The following is a 14,534-nucleotide window of genomic DNA, read 5'->3' as shown; positions in this document are numbered from 1 at the left end:
CTCTATGGAACATAGAGTCGGGTGCATGTCGACATTAGGCTAGCATGTCCGGTTGATGTATTTAAAGCAAAGCTGAAGACCTACCTGTTTACTGTAGTTTACTGCTGTTTCCTATGATGTGTTGTGTCTGTTTTTTTACTTGTTTTTAAGCTTTGTAAAGCCCTTTGATTGAAAGCGCTCTATAAATAAAATTATTACTATTTCAGTTGCGTGCGGTTAGTCAACCAACTGTCACATACCCTCTGCTAGATTTAAACATCAAAAATGACTTTTTGGGAGTAATCTATCATGTCACTGATTGTCTCTAAGCTTTTGTAGGTCATAAAGAGGCATCAATATAAATATCAGTCTGTTTTGTAAAAAGCTAAAATTTCTCATTGGAGCTTTAACCGTGTTAAAAGTCTAAGAGTCACACTTTAGGTTGAATTAGGTTGGTTCAAGCCCTGAAAGCACACATCAATGTGAAAGAGGGAGAAAATGTTTGAATTTTGATAAAATAATACAAATAAAAAAAGAAAAATATTAATATTTATTATTTTTTTGGCATATATTGTCAATTAAGTGCAAAATATCTGAAGGAGAGGGATCTAAAATGATTAAAAATTAAAATTGTATTATAGGTAGATTGTAATTCAAGCTTAAGACACTGAACCTGATTTATTCACTTCAAACCAACAGAGGTGAACAAACAGAGGAGTACAACAAACTTAATGAAGTGTTCTTCTGTAGTTCATCAAACTGAAGCAGTGAGGTCATATTATCTGTTGTAATAGAAACATGAGAGCACTGACTGACTGAGTGAGATTCAACACAATATAACCTACCACTGTAAACTCTTATTGACACTAACAGGACAAATACCAAGACATATTAATAATCTTATTTATAACTGTGACATTTAATGCAAAATACCCTTTTGTCCAACATAAGTTCTACAGGCACATAAAAGCATGAGTACAATGCAAATATGCCACATGCATATTAAAATATCTCTCATGCTGCGGCTGAATTCTGACATGTGGGCACTAACAAACTGTGAGTGTTTGTGTGTGTGTGTTCCTGTTTTACATGGGGCTGATAGAATGTGCTGCACTGAGGAGTGTGTGTTTGTGATGCTAATATTTACTCAGCAATTACAAAATCATCAACAACAACACGGCTACTTCTAAAAATGCTAACCTACGTTTCTCATGTGGGAGTGTTCCTGCAGCAGAGGTTTCTTCAGCTGCTCAAAGTTAATCAGATAAAAGATTGAAGTCTGACCGGAAATGTTGCACACAGAATGAGATTTTAAAGCAACAGAGTAGGCTTTAACTAATTTATAAAAACAGGTGGATGCAATCATCATTATAGTCTACATGAATATCCCGTGGAGATGACGGCATGTTAGTGGTTTAAAAAGAGTGTTTTGGAGCATCTTAAGGCTTCACTTTTTGGAACCCTCTTTGTAGTTTTTAAGAGTAAATGTTGACTTGAGTCTTACACTACTACTCAAAAGTTTGGACACACCTTCTCATTCCTTTCTTCTGACCTACAAAGCCCTTAATGATCAGGCACCGTAATATCTTAAAGAGCTCATAGTGCCCTATTACCCCTCTAGGACGCTACGCTTCCAACATGCAGGCCTGCTGGTCGTACCTGAAGTCTCTAAAAGTAGTATGGGAGGTCGAACCTTCAGGTAACATGCCCCTCTCCTTTGGAATCATCTACCAGTCAGGGTCCAGGAGGCAGACACCCTCTCTACTTCTAACTTTCCTTTTTTATAAAGCTTATAATTAGAGCTGGCTCAGGCTTGGACCAGCTCTTAGTTATGCTGCTATAGGCTTAGACTGCCCGGGGAACTGGTGCACTGACACACTGGGATCCTATCTCACCCCCTTCCCCCTTCATCACTTACTTTAACTCTCCCTGTCCCATTAAAGTTACTAACCATAGACCTTTCTGGAGTCCCTGAGCTCCCTTGTCTCGTAGGTTCCTCTGAGCTGCCGTAGATGTCCTGCTGTGGACGTTCCAGACTCCAGCTGATACGGATGTGCCGGACTCCAACGGCAACATCTACTACTCGTCCTATCACTATCACCGCTCCCTCTATCTCTTATTCTCCTCTATCCCTCTTTCTAGACCCAACTCGGTCTCAGCAGATGGCTGTCTAACATGAGTCTGGTTCTGCTCGAGGTTTCTGCCTGTTAAAAGGAAGTTTTTCCTCGCCGCTGTAACTAGCTAAATATTGCGAGGTGCAATGCTCATGGTGGATTAAGGTGGTGTCAGACTGAGTCTTACCCTGTCTTGGTGTTGGGTCTCTGTTCATAATTTGACATAAAGTGGTCTAGACCTGCTCTGTTTGTAAAAGAGTCTTGAGATAACGTTTGTTGTGATTTGGCGTTATACAAATAAAGATTGATTTATTCAATGGTTTTTATTTATTGTAATTATTTTCAACACTGTAGATTAATACTGAAGACATCAAAACTATGAAATAATCTGGTTTTGCCATAATCTGGATTACAACAGTAGTCAAATAGGGCTATCCATTGTGTGCTAACCCTACCTCTGAACAACACAACTGATGGTCTCAAACACATTAAAAGGCAAGTCATTCTACAAATGAACTCTTGATAAGGCTCATGTTAATTAGAAACCATTCCAGGAGACCACTTCATGAAGCAGACTGAAAGAATACAAAGAGTGTGCAAAGCTGTCATGAAGGAAAAAGGGGGCTACTTTACAGAATCTAAAATATAAAACATATTCTGCTTTGTTTAACACTTTTTTGTTAATTAAATAATTCCATATATGTTCTTTGATAGTTTTGAAATAAATACAAACCCTTGAATGAGGAGGTGTTTCCAAACTTTTGACTGGTAGTGTATATTTTAAAAGAAAACCACACATTAATATCACACTGTTTCACTTCAGTTCATAGTCAGGCCTCTGCAAATTCAGCCAGTGGCTAACAGAAACTTTGCTCTCCGAATGTTGACTTCTGAAAGTTCAGATGATTCTTCTGAGAAATAGAGCACAGAGGAAACCGCGACACCAAATTTAGCCGCACAAAAAAAGAATTGTTAGATGTTTTAAGCTGCCCTCATGATGAACCCGAGTCCTTGAAGAGCAGCGAAAACTCCAGAATCACCTCAAAGCAAAGAAAGCAATGATCCAAACTTCAAAAATGACGCTCTTTGGAAAGTAGATCAAAAGTAGAACCAGAGGCAGGGAGATTACTTTTTAATTGAATCTGGAAAATCATCAAACACAAGGTGCTCTCCCTCCATCTGTGGCTGAATTCATCTCCTCCATACATCCTGCATCACCAGAAACATGCTGGGCGGGCTCCCTGAGGCTGAATCACACTCTCAGACACACACATACACACACACTGTCGTCACCTCTACACAGTCTTCGAAAGGCACAAGGAGTGAGAGATAAAGAAAGAGTTAAAGATGAACTCTCAACCACCATCCACACACTGACTTCACACACACACACAAACACACACACACAGGTCCTTATTTGACGTCCCCGTCACCAAACCATGAAAGTGCTCGGAGTGTTTCCTCCCCCACAGTCCACAGCAGACTGAGTTTTAGCACCATCACACCAAACATCACAACTCAGGCTATGGCTGTTACTATGGAGACACATTGTTGCTCGGGTGACACTGAAGGGGCGGGGCTCCGCATGGGGACCTGTGAAGTCACTATATACCAGGTTCTCAAAGGTGTACTTAACGCACTGTGTTTGATATGAGTTCTGATTATGGAAATAATGTGTTTGTTTAACATGATGACATTATACACAGTGGGAGACAGAGTGGATCAGTAAATCAACATTAAACTAAATAACAGCACTTTTTTTCATGATTGATTAACAATTAAAATTTGGCCTTTTTTGAACTATGTGGAAAAAAAACTGTAGGCACCTTTTTTTACAAGTTATTTTAAATTCCTAGATTAGATACGCCTTTAAATCAATTCATAACTGTGTGACAAAAATGGAGAACAGGACAAAATATTTTTATCTTTTTGTATATTACAGAAAAAAATAGCTTGTTTCAGGTTTTAATATGTAAAAAATGCTTCAAATTTGATGTCACATTCTAATTAAATTGAATTATAATGTCAACATTTTCTAAGTTTGGGCTGTTTTTTGAGCTCTGGGGAAACAATGGAATTGTGATCAGCTTTTTCACGACTTCCTAAAATCTTTAGTGCAAATAGGCCCTCCAACAGAACTGCCTGACAGAAACAACAGTATAAGAAAATAATAAATAGGGTAAGATCAAACTCCAATGGGGTAATTATGAAGCTGATACATAACACATAACGTGTTCTTAAAAAAGAGGCAAAAAAACGGGGTTAGACGGAGTCCTGAGGAAATGCTACATTCAAATTTATGCTAATTTTCCATCTTACAGACAGGATCTCATCTTAATCCACCATGAGCAGAGCACTTTGCAGCATTTAGCTAGTTATAGTGGCAAGGACAAACTTCCTTTAACAGGCAGAAACCTCCAGCAGGACCAGACTCATGTTAGACACACATCTGCTGAGACTGAGTTGGGGTTGGAAAGAGGGATAAAGGAGCTTAACAGAGAGAGAGAGATGATAGTGGTAAGATGGATACCTACGAGACAAGGGAGCTCAGGGACTCCAGGAAGGTCTATGGTTAGTAACTTTAATTTGACAGAGAGGGTTAAAATAAGTGATAGGTGGGGAGAGTGGGATGAGACAGGATCCCAGTGTGTCCCAAGTTACAGTGGCAAGGATAAACTTCCTTTAACAGGCAGAAACCTCCAGCAGGACCAGACTCATGTTAGACACACATCTACTGAGACTGAGTTGGGGTTGGAAAGAGGGATAGAGGGAGATGAAGAGAGAGAGGTGATAGTGGTAAGATGGATACCTACGAGACAAGGGAGCTCAGGGACTCCAGAAAGGTCTATGGTTAGTAACTTTAATTTGACAGAGAGGGTTAAAATAAGTGATAGGTGGGGAGAGTGGGACGAGACAGGATCCCAGTGTGTCTCAAGTTATAGTGGCAAGGACAAACTTCCTTTAACAGGCAGAAACCTCCAGCAGGACCAGACTCATGTTAGACACACATCTGCTGAGACTGAGTTGGGGTTGGAACGAGGGATAAAGGAGCTTAACAGAGAGAGAGAGATGATAGTGGTAAGATGGATACCTACGAGACAAGGGAGCTCAGGGACTCCAGGAAGGTCTATGGTTAGTAACTTTAATTTGACAGGGAGGGTTAAAGTAAGTGACAGGGAGGGAGAGAGGGGTGAGACAGGATCCCAGTGTGTCCCAAGTTACAATGGCAAGGATAAACTTCCTTTAACAGGCAGAAACCTCGAGCAGGACCAGACTCATCCATCTGCTGAGACCGAGCTGGGGTTAGAAAGAGGGATTGAGGAGATGAAGAGAGAGAGAGATGATAGTGATGACTGGGAATGCCAAATAAAACAAAAGTCTTTTTCTGTCATGAAAATGATGAACTGGTTTCTGTTTTTATGTAGAACCATAACGCTAAAAATAAACTGGACCCGATGACATGAATCAGAGAAATCTCTCATGGTTCAATGACTCTTCACATGACCAGCTTCACAAGTCATGTAAGAGCTAAAGGGTTAACACGCACTTGACCTATTTCCACGCTTAATTCAAACAGTTCAGACATGAAAGACACGGTTAGTCTAAGTTTGCTTTCAGTCACACTTGTAGAGTCGGTCACAAGGGGGACACATTCTTAACATGGGGTGACCATATTTGTTGGGAACCTGCCTCTTTACTCAGAAAAAAGAAATACAAGCCAAAGAGTTCATGAAACTACTCTTAAAGACCCTTCCATTGAAAAACAGAACGTGTTCGTTTGTTTGTAATAAAGCAGCAGAGAGTTCAGATCAGCTTTACTGGAAAGTGTAATCTGCGTTTCTACAAGAATCCACCTGCTTCTTATTCTTTCAGCGAGCCTGGAATCACTCCTGGCGTTATTTAAGGACACGCAGACACAGACCTATAAATAAAAAATAATCTCATCTGTATGACTTTCTGCTGGAAAGTGAGGACACTCTGAAGGATACACCAGCAGGGTGTTGTATTCAGGAGGGATGCTAAGGTATAAACACATACTTTATGTTTCCATTGTATGGTTCATTTTTAAAAGAAGCTAACTATGAAGAAGAAAAACAAACTTGTGAAAGGATTTAATTGATAACAAAACCTGTACTAATTTTGACTAATTACATATTTTGACCTTGTTATTATTAAAAGAAAATAAAAACAAGAGTTTTTTGGACAAAATGTGTCAAAAAGTAATCTCAAACTTTAGACTTTTGTACACAGAAAACATCTTTATGTCATTTGATCACGTTAAAGCTAAGTTTGCTCTTCCAGCAAACAACTTTTTCCGATATCTACAAATTAGAAACTTTATTCAAAATAAATTTGCTCAATTTCCTTCCCTGCCACCAAAAACTGCAGTTGATTTGATCCTTGAAATCAATCCAGGAGCTAGGGGAACAATATCTAAACTTTATGCTGCTATATTTCATTTGGAAGATTCGTCTCTTTCAATTATCAAAGAAAACTGGGAAAGTGATCTGGAAACTAATATCTCTGAAGATCAATGGTCTAAAATACTTAAAGGAATTCACTCAACTTCCATTTGTGCGGTGCATGGCCTTATTCAGTTTAAAGGTGACATATCACGCTTTTCTCATCAATATATATTGGTCTAAGAGGTCCCCAAAACATGTCTTTAAAGTTTATGCTCAAAAAAACACTTTGAAATCAGATTTTGGCATGCCTGAAAAGCCCTCTTCTTCAGCCCTCCTCAGAACACTCTGTTTTCTCTCTGACCACGCCCCCTCAGGAAGTGGATGTGGTCTCGGCTGTCCAGCACGTTGATCTAATGTTTACATGTTGGCTGAATATACACGTGTGTACACAAGACGTGTGTCTTGGTACAAAGCTACGAACATGTAGCTATGTGGCTATGCTAATTAGCGCTAGCACTTATCCATGACAAATAAAAATCATCCACTAGATCTTCAAATCTGCAGACGTGGGGAGTAAAACCGACCTCTACCAGAAAGGCAGCCGGACCTTTCTGAAGGATTGGTCACAGATTCTGTGTTACTTGTTGTTTTATTTGTCAGTATGTTGACGTGTCTTGGTACACAGCTACGACATGTAGCTATGTAGCTATGCTAACTAGCGCTAGCACTTATCCATGACAAATAAAAATCATCCACTAGATCTTCAAATCTGCAGACGTGGGGAGTAAAACCGACCTTTGTGTTTATTAAGACAGCTTACAACTAGCATGCCTCCCTCCTAAGCTCCTTGTTAGCACACATTTGTGCAGGGAATGAAAAACGGAGGGGGGATTCAGTATTATTTTATACAGTCTATGGGCTGAACAAGCTCCGAGCTCTGACTCCGTGACAGACCGGATATTGTTGTTACGTAACAAAAACACGGAAGTCTGAAACGGCTGGTTTCACACACATTTACAGAAAGGTGGAGAAATCAAAACAGGGGCAGAATGGATTTTTTTCATTCCTCGGGGGGTTTGTAGACATGCCAGGGACACATATTTCAGGTAAAGAACCATTAAAAAGTCCATTGTGCATGATATGTCACCTTTAAAATTGTTCACCGCCTCCATATGTCAAAGGTCAAGCTTTCCAGAATCTTCCCTGGTGTTAGCCCTACATCTGACAGATGCAAACAAGCTCCAGCCAGTCTTATTCACACCTTTTGGTCATGTCCAAACTTCAAAACATTCTGGTCTGCAATATTTCATGTATACTCAGAGCTTACAGGTCAAACTATCACACCGTGTCCTTTTCTGGGTCTTTTTGGGGTGCAATCGGGGGAACTCACTCTGACTAAAGTGCAGTTGAGTCGTATAGCCTACTCAGCCCTTCTTGCGAGGCGTCTCATTCTCTTGAATTGGAAGAGTGACCGTCCTCCTACTTTCAGCAGGTGGATTTGTGAGGTGATGTATTTAATAATATAATAATATTTTTTATTTGTAGAGCACCTTTCAAAACCAGGTTACAAAGTGCTTTACATGGGTAGCAAATAAAACAGGCAGATCATAAAAACACACAAGTCAAGATAAAGAAATAAAACATATTTTAAAAGACATAAAATTCCCTTAAAAGAACTCTAAAGGAATAAAATTCTTTCAAAATATATTTCTTAAAGACGGTTAAAATAAAATAAAATTCAGATAAAATCCGGGAAGGCTCTGCGATAAAAGTATGTTTTAAGAAGGGATTTAAAAGAGCTCACTGACTCAGCAGACCTGATCTCCTCGGGCAGAAGGTTCCAGAGCGTCGGACCCCTTACTGCAAACGCTCTGTCCCCTTTTGTTTTCATTTTAGTGTTTGGAATGCACAGTAAACCTCTGCCCGAGGATCTCAATGTACGTGTCGGCTCATAGGGTGTTAAAAGGTCTGCTATATAGCTCGGAGCAAGCCCATGCAGGGCTTTAAAAGTAATCAGTAAAATCTTAAAATCAATTCTAAAACATACAGGGAGCCAGTGCAAGGAAGCTAAAACCGGAGAGATGTGGTCGAATTTTCTGGTTCTGGTTAAAACCCTGGCAGCTGAGTTCTGTACAGTCTGGAGACGATCAAGTGATTTGTTGTGCAGGCTGCTAAAAAGACTGTTACAATAGTCCAGGCGTGATGAGATAAAAGCATGTAAAATCGTCTCAGTGTCTTTAAAAGTTAAAACGGACCGAATTTTAGAAATGTTTCTGAGGTGGTAAAAACACGACTGTACAAGTTTTGTGATATGATGCTCAAATGTTAAATTGCTGTCAAACCAGACGCCAAGATTCTTTGCAACAGGTTTTATGTGGTTCGCCATTTGACCAGCAGATGGCAGTAACTGCTTGGTCATGTGTGGTGGTCCGATTAAAATGATCTCTGTCTTGTTTGAGTTTAATTGTAAAAAGTTTCTTGACATCCAGCTCTTTATTTCTGACAAGCAATTATTCAGTGAACTCAGCATGCCAGGGTCTGTGTGTCTGATGGGCAGGTATAACTGTGAATCATCTGCATAAAAATGAAATAAAACACCATGCTTGCTTATGATGTGCCCCAGGGGGAGCATATACAAGGAAAATAAAATCGGACCCAAAACCGACCCCTGAGGCACACCATACTTCACCTCAGTAAAACCAGAAACATAATTATTTACAGACACACAGAACCTTCTATTATTAAAATAAGATTTGAACCATTCTAAAACCGTACCAGAAACCCCTACCCAATGCTCTAATCTGTCCAATAAAATGTTGTGGTCTATAGTGTCAAAGGCTGCGCTCAGATCCAGGAGCACAAGGACTGAGCACATGCCTTGATCTGCAGCCATTAAAAGGTCATTAGTGACTTTAAGTAGTGCTGTCTCCGTGCTGTGATGCTTGCGAAAGCCAGACTGGAATTTTTCAAAAGTCTTGTTATTTTCCAGCACAGAGAGGAGTTGTTTGGACACTAATCTTTCTAAAATCTTTGAAATAAAAGGTAACTTAGAAATGGGCCTGTAATTCTGGGGAAGGGAAGGATCCAGTCCAGGTTTTTTTAACAAAGGATGGACACAGGCATTTTTAAAATAATCAGGGACACAACCATTGGACAGGGAGCTATTAAAAATGGAAAGCAGCCAAGGCCCCACAGAATCCATTACTTTCAGTAAAAACCTTGTAGGCATCACATCAAGAGGGCTGGAGGACACTCTCATATGTGATACCATTTCTAAAAGTTCAACCAAAGTAACTGGATAAAACTGATAAAAGGGATTAAAACCGTCGTATTTAGTAGGGACGTCAGAGTAATTAAAATCAGGAGTGATCGAGGCTCTGATAAAATCCACTTTCTCAGTAAAATATGATAAAAACTTCTCACAGTCAGTGTTACTAAAAACTGGGGCAGGAGGGGGTTCTGGATTTACAAGTTGATCGACCGTTTTAAATAAAAACCGAGGGTTGTGTTGATGAGTTAAAATCAATTCAGAGAAATACTGTGCTCTCGCATTCTTAACCAAGGTGTTGTATTGAGATAAAAGGTCTTTCATGATGTTGTAGTGTACTTGTAAGCCAGTTTTCTTCCATTTGCGCTCTGCCCTTCTGCAGTTCCTTTTATTGTTACGGATATTTTCATCAATCCAGGGCTGCTTCCTTTTGGCTGACTTAGACCTTACTTTAAAAGGTGCAATGGTATTTAAAAAGGATAGACACGTAGAGTTAAAAAGGTCAGTTAAGTCATTGGTAGGTGAATTTACGGGTGGGTGAGGGCATTGGCTTTCAAATACTTGGCAGAATTTTGCGGCACTATGTTCGTTGAAGATGCGAGAGCACAGTGAGTGGGGTGGAACAGTGTCTATTTACAATGTATATACAATATGGCATCCTTTTATTTCCTACGTGGAACGATTGACAGTGCCGCTGAACGGATAAAAAGGGGCATGGCTCTGTAAGAATCACCAACTCTGCGATCTGGTGCACTGTTTAATTTATTTTTATGTAATTTATTTATATATTTCTCCTTTAAATTGTTATTGTCTTTATTTTGCTTTTTGTTTTCTAATATCATTTTGTCTTGGCTGTCCTGTGACTGGAAGCCAGTTGCATTTAATTTTGTCTGGTTTTCTCTTTATTATTTCTGTATTGTCTTTGTTGTATTTGTCTGTCCGTATGGAAAACTCAATAAATACACCATGACTAAAATGTGTCAAAAAGCATATTTCATGCAAGCCTAGAAGCAAATTGTACTGCCAGTTTGAGGAATCAAAACATTAGTGTGCATAATATGTGTGGAAGTTACCACAAAGTACTTCTCCATCCATTCATCCAGCAGACATGTGAGAAGTCTAGTTTGCATTCTGTGCTTTCTGTAACAAGAAATAAACACGTAGAGCTAATAATAGAGGAAGCTGTTGTAGCGATCTTTGTCTCTCTTCTGTTTTTGTTTGACTGTTTTTATGATTTATCACCAAAAACAAATGTAGGTTGAAGGATCCACAAATAAAGAACATACCATAGTTGTTATTGAGACTTAGAGGACTTTCCCTGCCCTCATCTCTTTGCCATGCTTGCTAAAAACACTACTTACAGTTGCTCTCCCTTCTCAACAACATGCTTTCTCAAGAGGGAAGAAGGGTGGGCAGATATTATGAGATTATTCGTAAACAAATCCTTGGAGTGTGTGTGCCTGTGTGTTGTACTGTGCTTATCAGAAAACATTAGTTGCTGACTAATATATTATTAGAAAGGAGGGCCGTTAATGTTATTAGCAGTGATTAGGACTTATTCTGGGCCTACATCAGGCTAATGAAAACTCCACACTGAGAGCCATAAACACAAAGGAAAATGTCCAAGGTGTAAGCAGCCTTTTATTTAGGCTAATAAGGAGGTGGAATAATGGGATGAAGGAGGATTTGATGTGTATTGCATTATAGTCTCTAACTCTTATGATGCCTGCCTGGGCCTTTTCAGGATAAACAGTTACAAGGGAAGTCATTCAAACTGGTATTTTGGTAATTGCATGCGTAATTTGTGCGTAAAATGAGGTTTCAATTAAAAGCCTATATAAACAAACTTATTATTCCCAATATTTTTTTTCCCTCCATTGGTCACTCACCCAAGACACTATGCGGAGAATAGTCTGAGGCTGCTGGAAGAAGGTGACGGGGTCGAAGGCTCCTCCAGCTTTCCCTGCTCCATATGCCTGCATCCCCTCCATGGTCCCCCTTCCTCTCTGGTGCTCCCCTCCTCCTCCGCCGCTGCTGGTTCAAAGGCACAGGGTGTGTGGAGCACCGGGCAACCGATACGGAAAATCCCCGAATCTGTTCCTGCTGCTGCTGATGCAAGGATGCAAGGATGGATGCTCGTTTCTCCTCGGTCCCTTTACGCGCAGCTTCCTCTGTTCTCTCGTGTTGTTTTTATTCTGATTTAACCTCTGAATTCCCAGGTGTCCTCTTCGGATGTGAGGGCAAAAGGAAGCTAGCTGTGTGCCACTGTTTTGATGATGCTCTCTCTCCCCCCCTCTCTCTTTACAGCGCAGGAGCCGGTGGCGAACACGTGAACGCGCCTCTGTTGTCACGCCTCGCACGGAGCGCTCACTACGTCGCGAGTACGCGCTTCTGCTCTTTAGGCTCGCCACAAGAAGTCACGCGCTTTTCTCATTTGTCCAAGGGGCATTTTTTTTTGTTGTACAAAACGGAGAGCATACTGGAGGAGTAGACGATGGAACAAGTTGATTCAAGCAGAACATGATATTCATTAAAGCTAAGTTACATAACTGAGACAGCTCAGTGTATACAGATAGATTATTATCTGATCTGTGACCTTGTGCTGACTCAGAACTTTGACTTCTGTTTATAAACTGCTGTTACAATCTAATAACAATTTGACAGAGATAAAAAAAAATGCTTAAACATCGAAAAAATAAAAAGTCCCTGACACAATAAGTGATTTGTGGTGCAGAGGGAGGTAAGGCAACACGCCCCCTGGTGGTTTTGAACAGCTTTGCTTGGAAGTCAGATACTTTACATTACCCTTACCCTTTAGGCAAGGCAAGGCAAGGCAGCTTTGTTTGTAAAGCGCATTTCATACACGAGGGCAACTCAATGTGCTTTACATTAAAACATTAAAAGCATTGGAGACATTCAGACAGGCATAAAAGAACACAATTAAAATGACAAATATAATATAACAGAAAAGAAAAGGAAAATTAGAAATATATTAAAAATGACATTAAAATTTTAATTTAAAGTGAGTTAAAATGAGCTAAGATAGGAAGGCAGTGGCAAATAAAAAAAGGTCTTAGTCTTTGATTTAAAAGAGGTGAGAGTTGGAGCAGACCTGCAGCTTTCAGGGAGTGTGTTCCAGATATGTGGTGCATAATGACTAAACGCTGCTTCACCATGTTTCGTTCTGACTCTAGGGACTGAAAGCAGACCAGTACCTGATGACCTCAGAGGTCGAGGTGGTTCATAAAGTAGTAGCAGATCAGCAATGTATTTTGGGCCTAAACCATTCAGTGCTTTATAAACCATCAGCAGGATTTTAAAGTCTATTCTCTGACAGACAGGAAGCCAGTGTAGGGATCTAAGAACTGGAGTGATGTGGTCTACTTTTTTGGTCCTTGTTAGGACTCGAGCAGCAGCATTCTGTATGAGCTGCAGCCGTCTGATGGACTTTTTAGGGAGTCCTGTAAAGACCCCATTACAGTAGTCTAGTCTGCTAAAGACTTCAATCCTCCTATTATGTTGCGGGTCAAATTGACCCTTTTTAAAGTCTATTTTAGGCAATATATGCCTTCCAAACCAGCTAAATGCAGCATAAAAATCTGGGTAGCATGTGACAGAAGAGGTGTCTCGTGTTAATTTATCAACATCACTTCATAAAAATAAAAAATTCAAATGTAAAATAAAATAAACAAAAATCTATGTAATGTAAAACTATTGTATTTATATTTAGGGCTTTCCAATGTACATTTAAAAATGTTTTAACATGAATTCTAATGAAAAACAAGTGAGTTATACTCACTGAGCCATGATCTGTGAGAATTAAAGAACACCAATGGACTAAATATTGATTTAAATGGTTTGTAATGGAGTTAAAAATTTGATTTCTAAACAAAAATGTGTATTGGGATTTTTTGGGGTTCTGACACTTTTGGATAACTGAATATGCCCCAGGTCAAATTGACCCAGGAACATTGTTGCTGTTCCAGAGAAACAAACATAACAGGAGGGTTAAACTGGATATTTTCTGACAAGGTATGGTGTTATGGAATTAAGTTGATATTGGATCTACAATTAAATGTTGGGCAAACGAGCACCCTGCGGGGGTGACAAGAGGTCTGAGCCAGCTTCAGGCTGCGACTTGACACAGGAAAGATTCAGTGTGTGAGTCTTAATCCTTGGGAAGAAGTTATCAGATGAATTGATAAATTCAACTATTCATTTTGGATTAAGACAAGACAAGATCAGTTGTGATTCTGTGTCCGGAGCACTTCAGAGCAGCAAAGCGGGCTGATTATTAAGAATAATCCCTCCTTATTTAGATAAATAATAAGACCTAACACTATTTATTACCTACGTTAATCAGAATCATAATCAGCTTTATTGGCCAGGTATGCTTGAACACACAAGGAATTTGTCTTGGTAAAATGTGCTCTCTTTGTACAAAGGCATAAGAATAAGGCATACAAATAAAAATATAAATATAATAATAATAACATTACAATTAAGTTACATTAGTACAGAGAGAGAGAGAGAGAGAGTATCCAACATAACTGGCCTCATGTAAAATTTGAAGTGTTCACTGTATGTTTTTGTGGATTGTTACTGTTCTGGTTTTTGTTTTTAACTCTGTAAAGCACTTTGAATTTCTCTTTGTATGAATGGTGCTTTATAAATAAACTTGCCTTAGTCTTTTATCAGGCTGTTCTTATTCTAAAACATTGACTCCATACCTAACCCAACCAGCAATGTTAAAAAACTACCAAACTG

At 39.5% G+C, this 14,534-nt stretch overlaps 1 protein-coding gene across 5 annotated transcripts in view; it reads right to left on the bottom strand.

The window, feature by feature from the left end:
- LOC117815662 (synaptogyrin-1-like) overlaps nucleotides 1-14,534 on the bottom strand; it is a 60,568-nt gene that overhangs the window by 45,237 nt on the left and 797 nt on the right. Inside the window, exon 2 of one of the 5 annotated variants that reach the window (XM_034687504.1) lies at nucleotides 11,657-11,798. In XM_034687504.1, the coding sequence (XP_034543395.1) occupies nucleotides 11,657-11,758 (102 nt within the window). In that variant the 5' untranslated portion in view covers nucleotides 11,759-11,798. Of the gene's footprint in view, nucleotides 1-11,656; nucleotides 12,122-14,534 lie in introns of those variants that run through there. The other 4 variants (XM_034687503.1, XM_034687502.1, XM_034687501.1 and 1 more) reach the window with 4 other exon arrangements.

The sequence above is a fragment of the Notolabrus celidotus genome, chromosome 7 (genome assembly GCF_009762535.1).
Source record: "Notolabrus celidotus isolate fNotCel1 chromosome 7, fNotCel1.pri, whole genome shotgun sequence".
Classification (NCBI taxonomy): domain Eukaryota; kingdom Metazoa; phylum Chordata; class Actinopteri; order Labriformes; family Labridae; genus Notolabrus; species Notolabrus celidotus.
The sequence above is the reverse complement of the archived record's forward strand: the minus strand, read 5'-3'. Positions and strand labels throughout refer to the sequence as shown.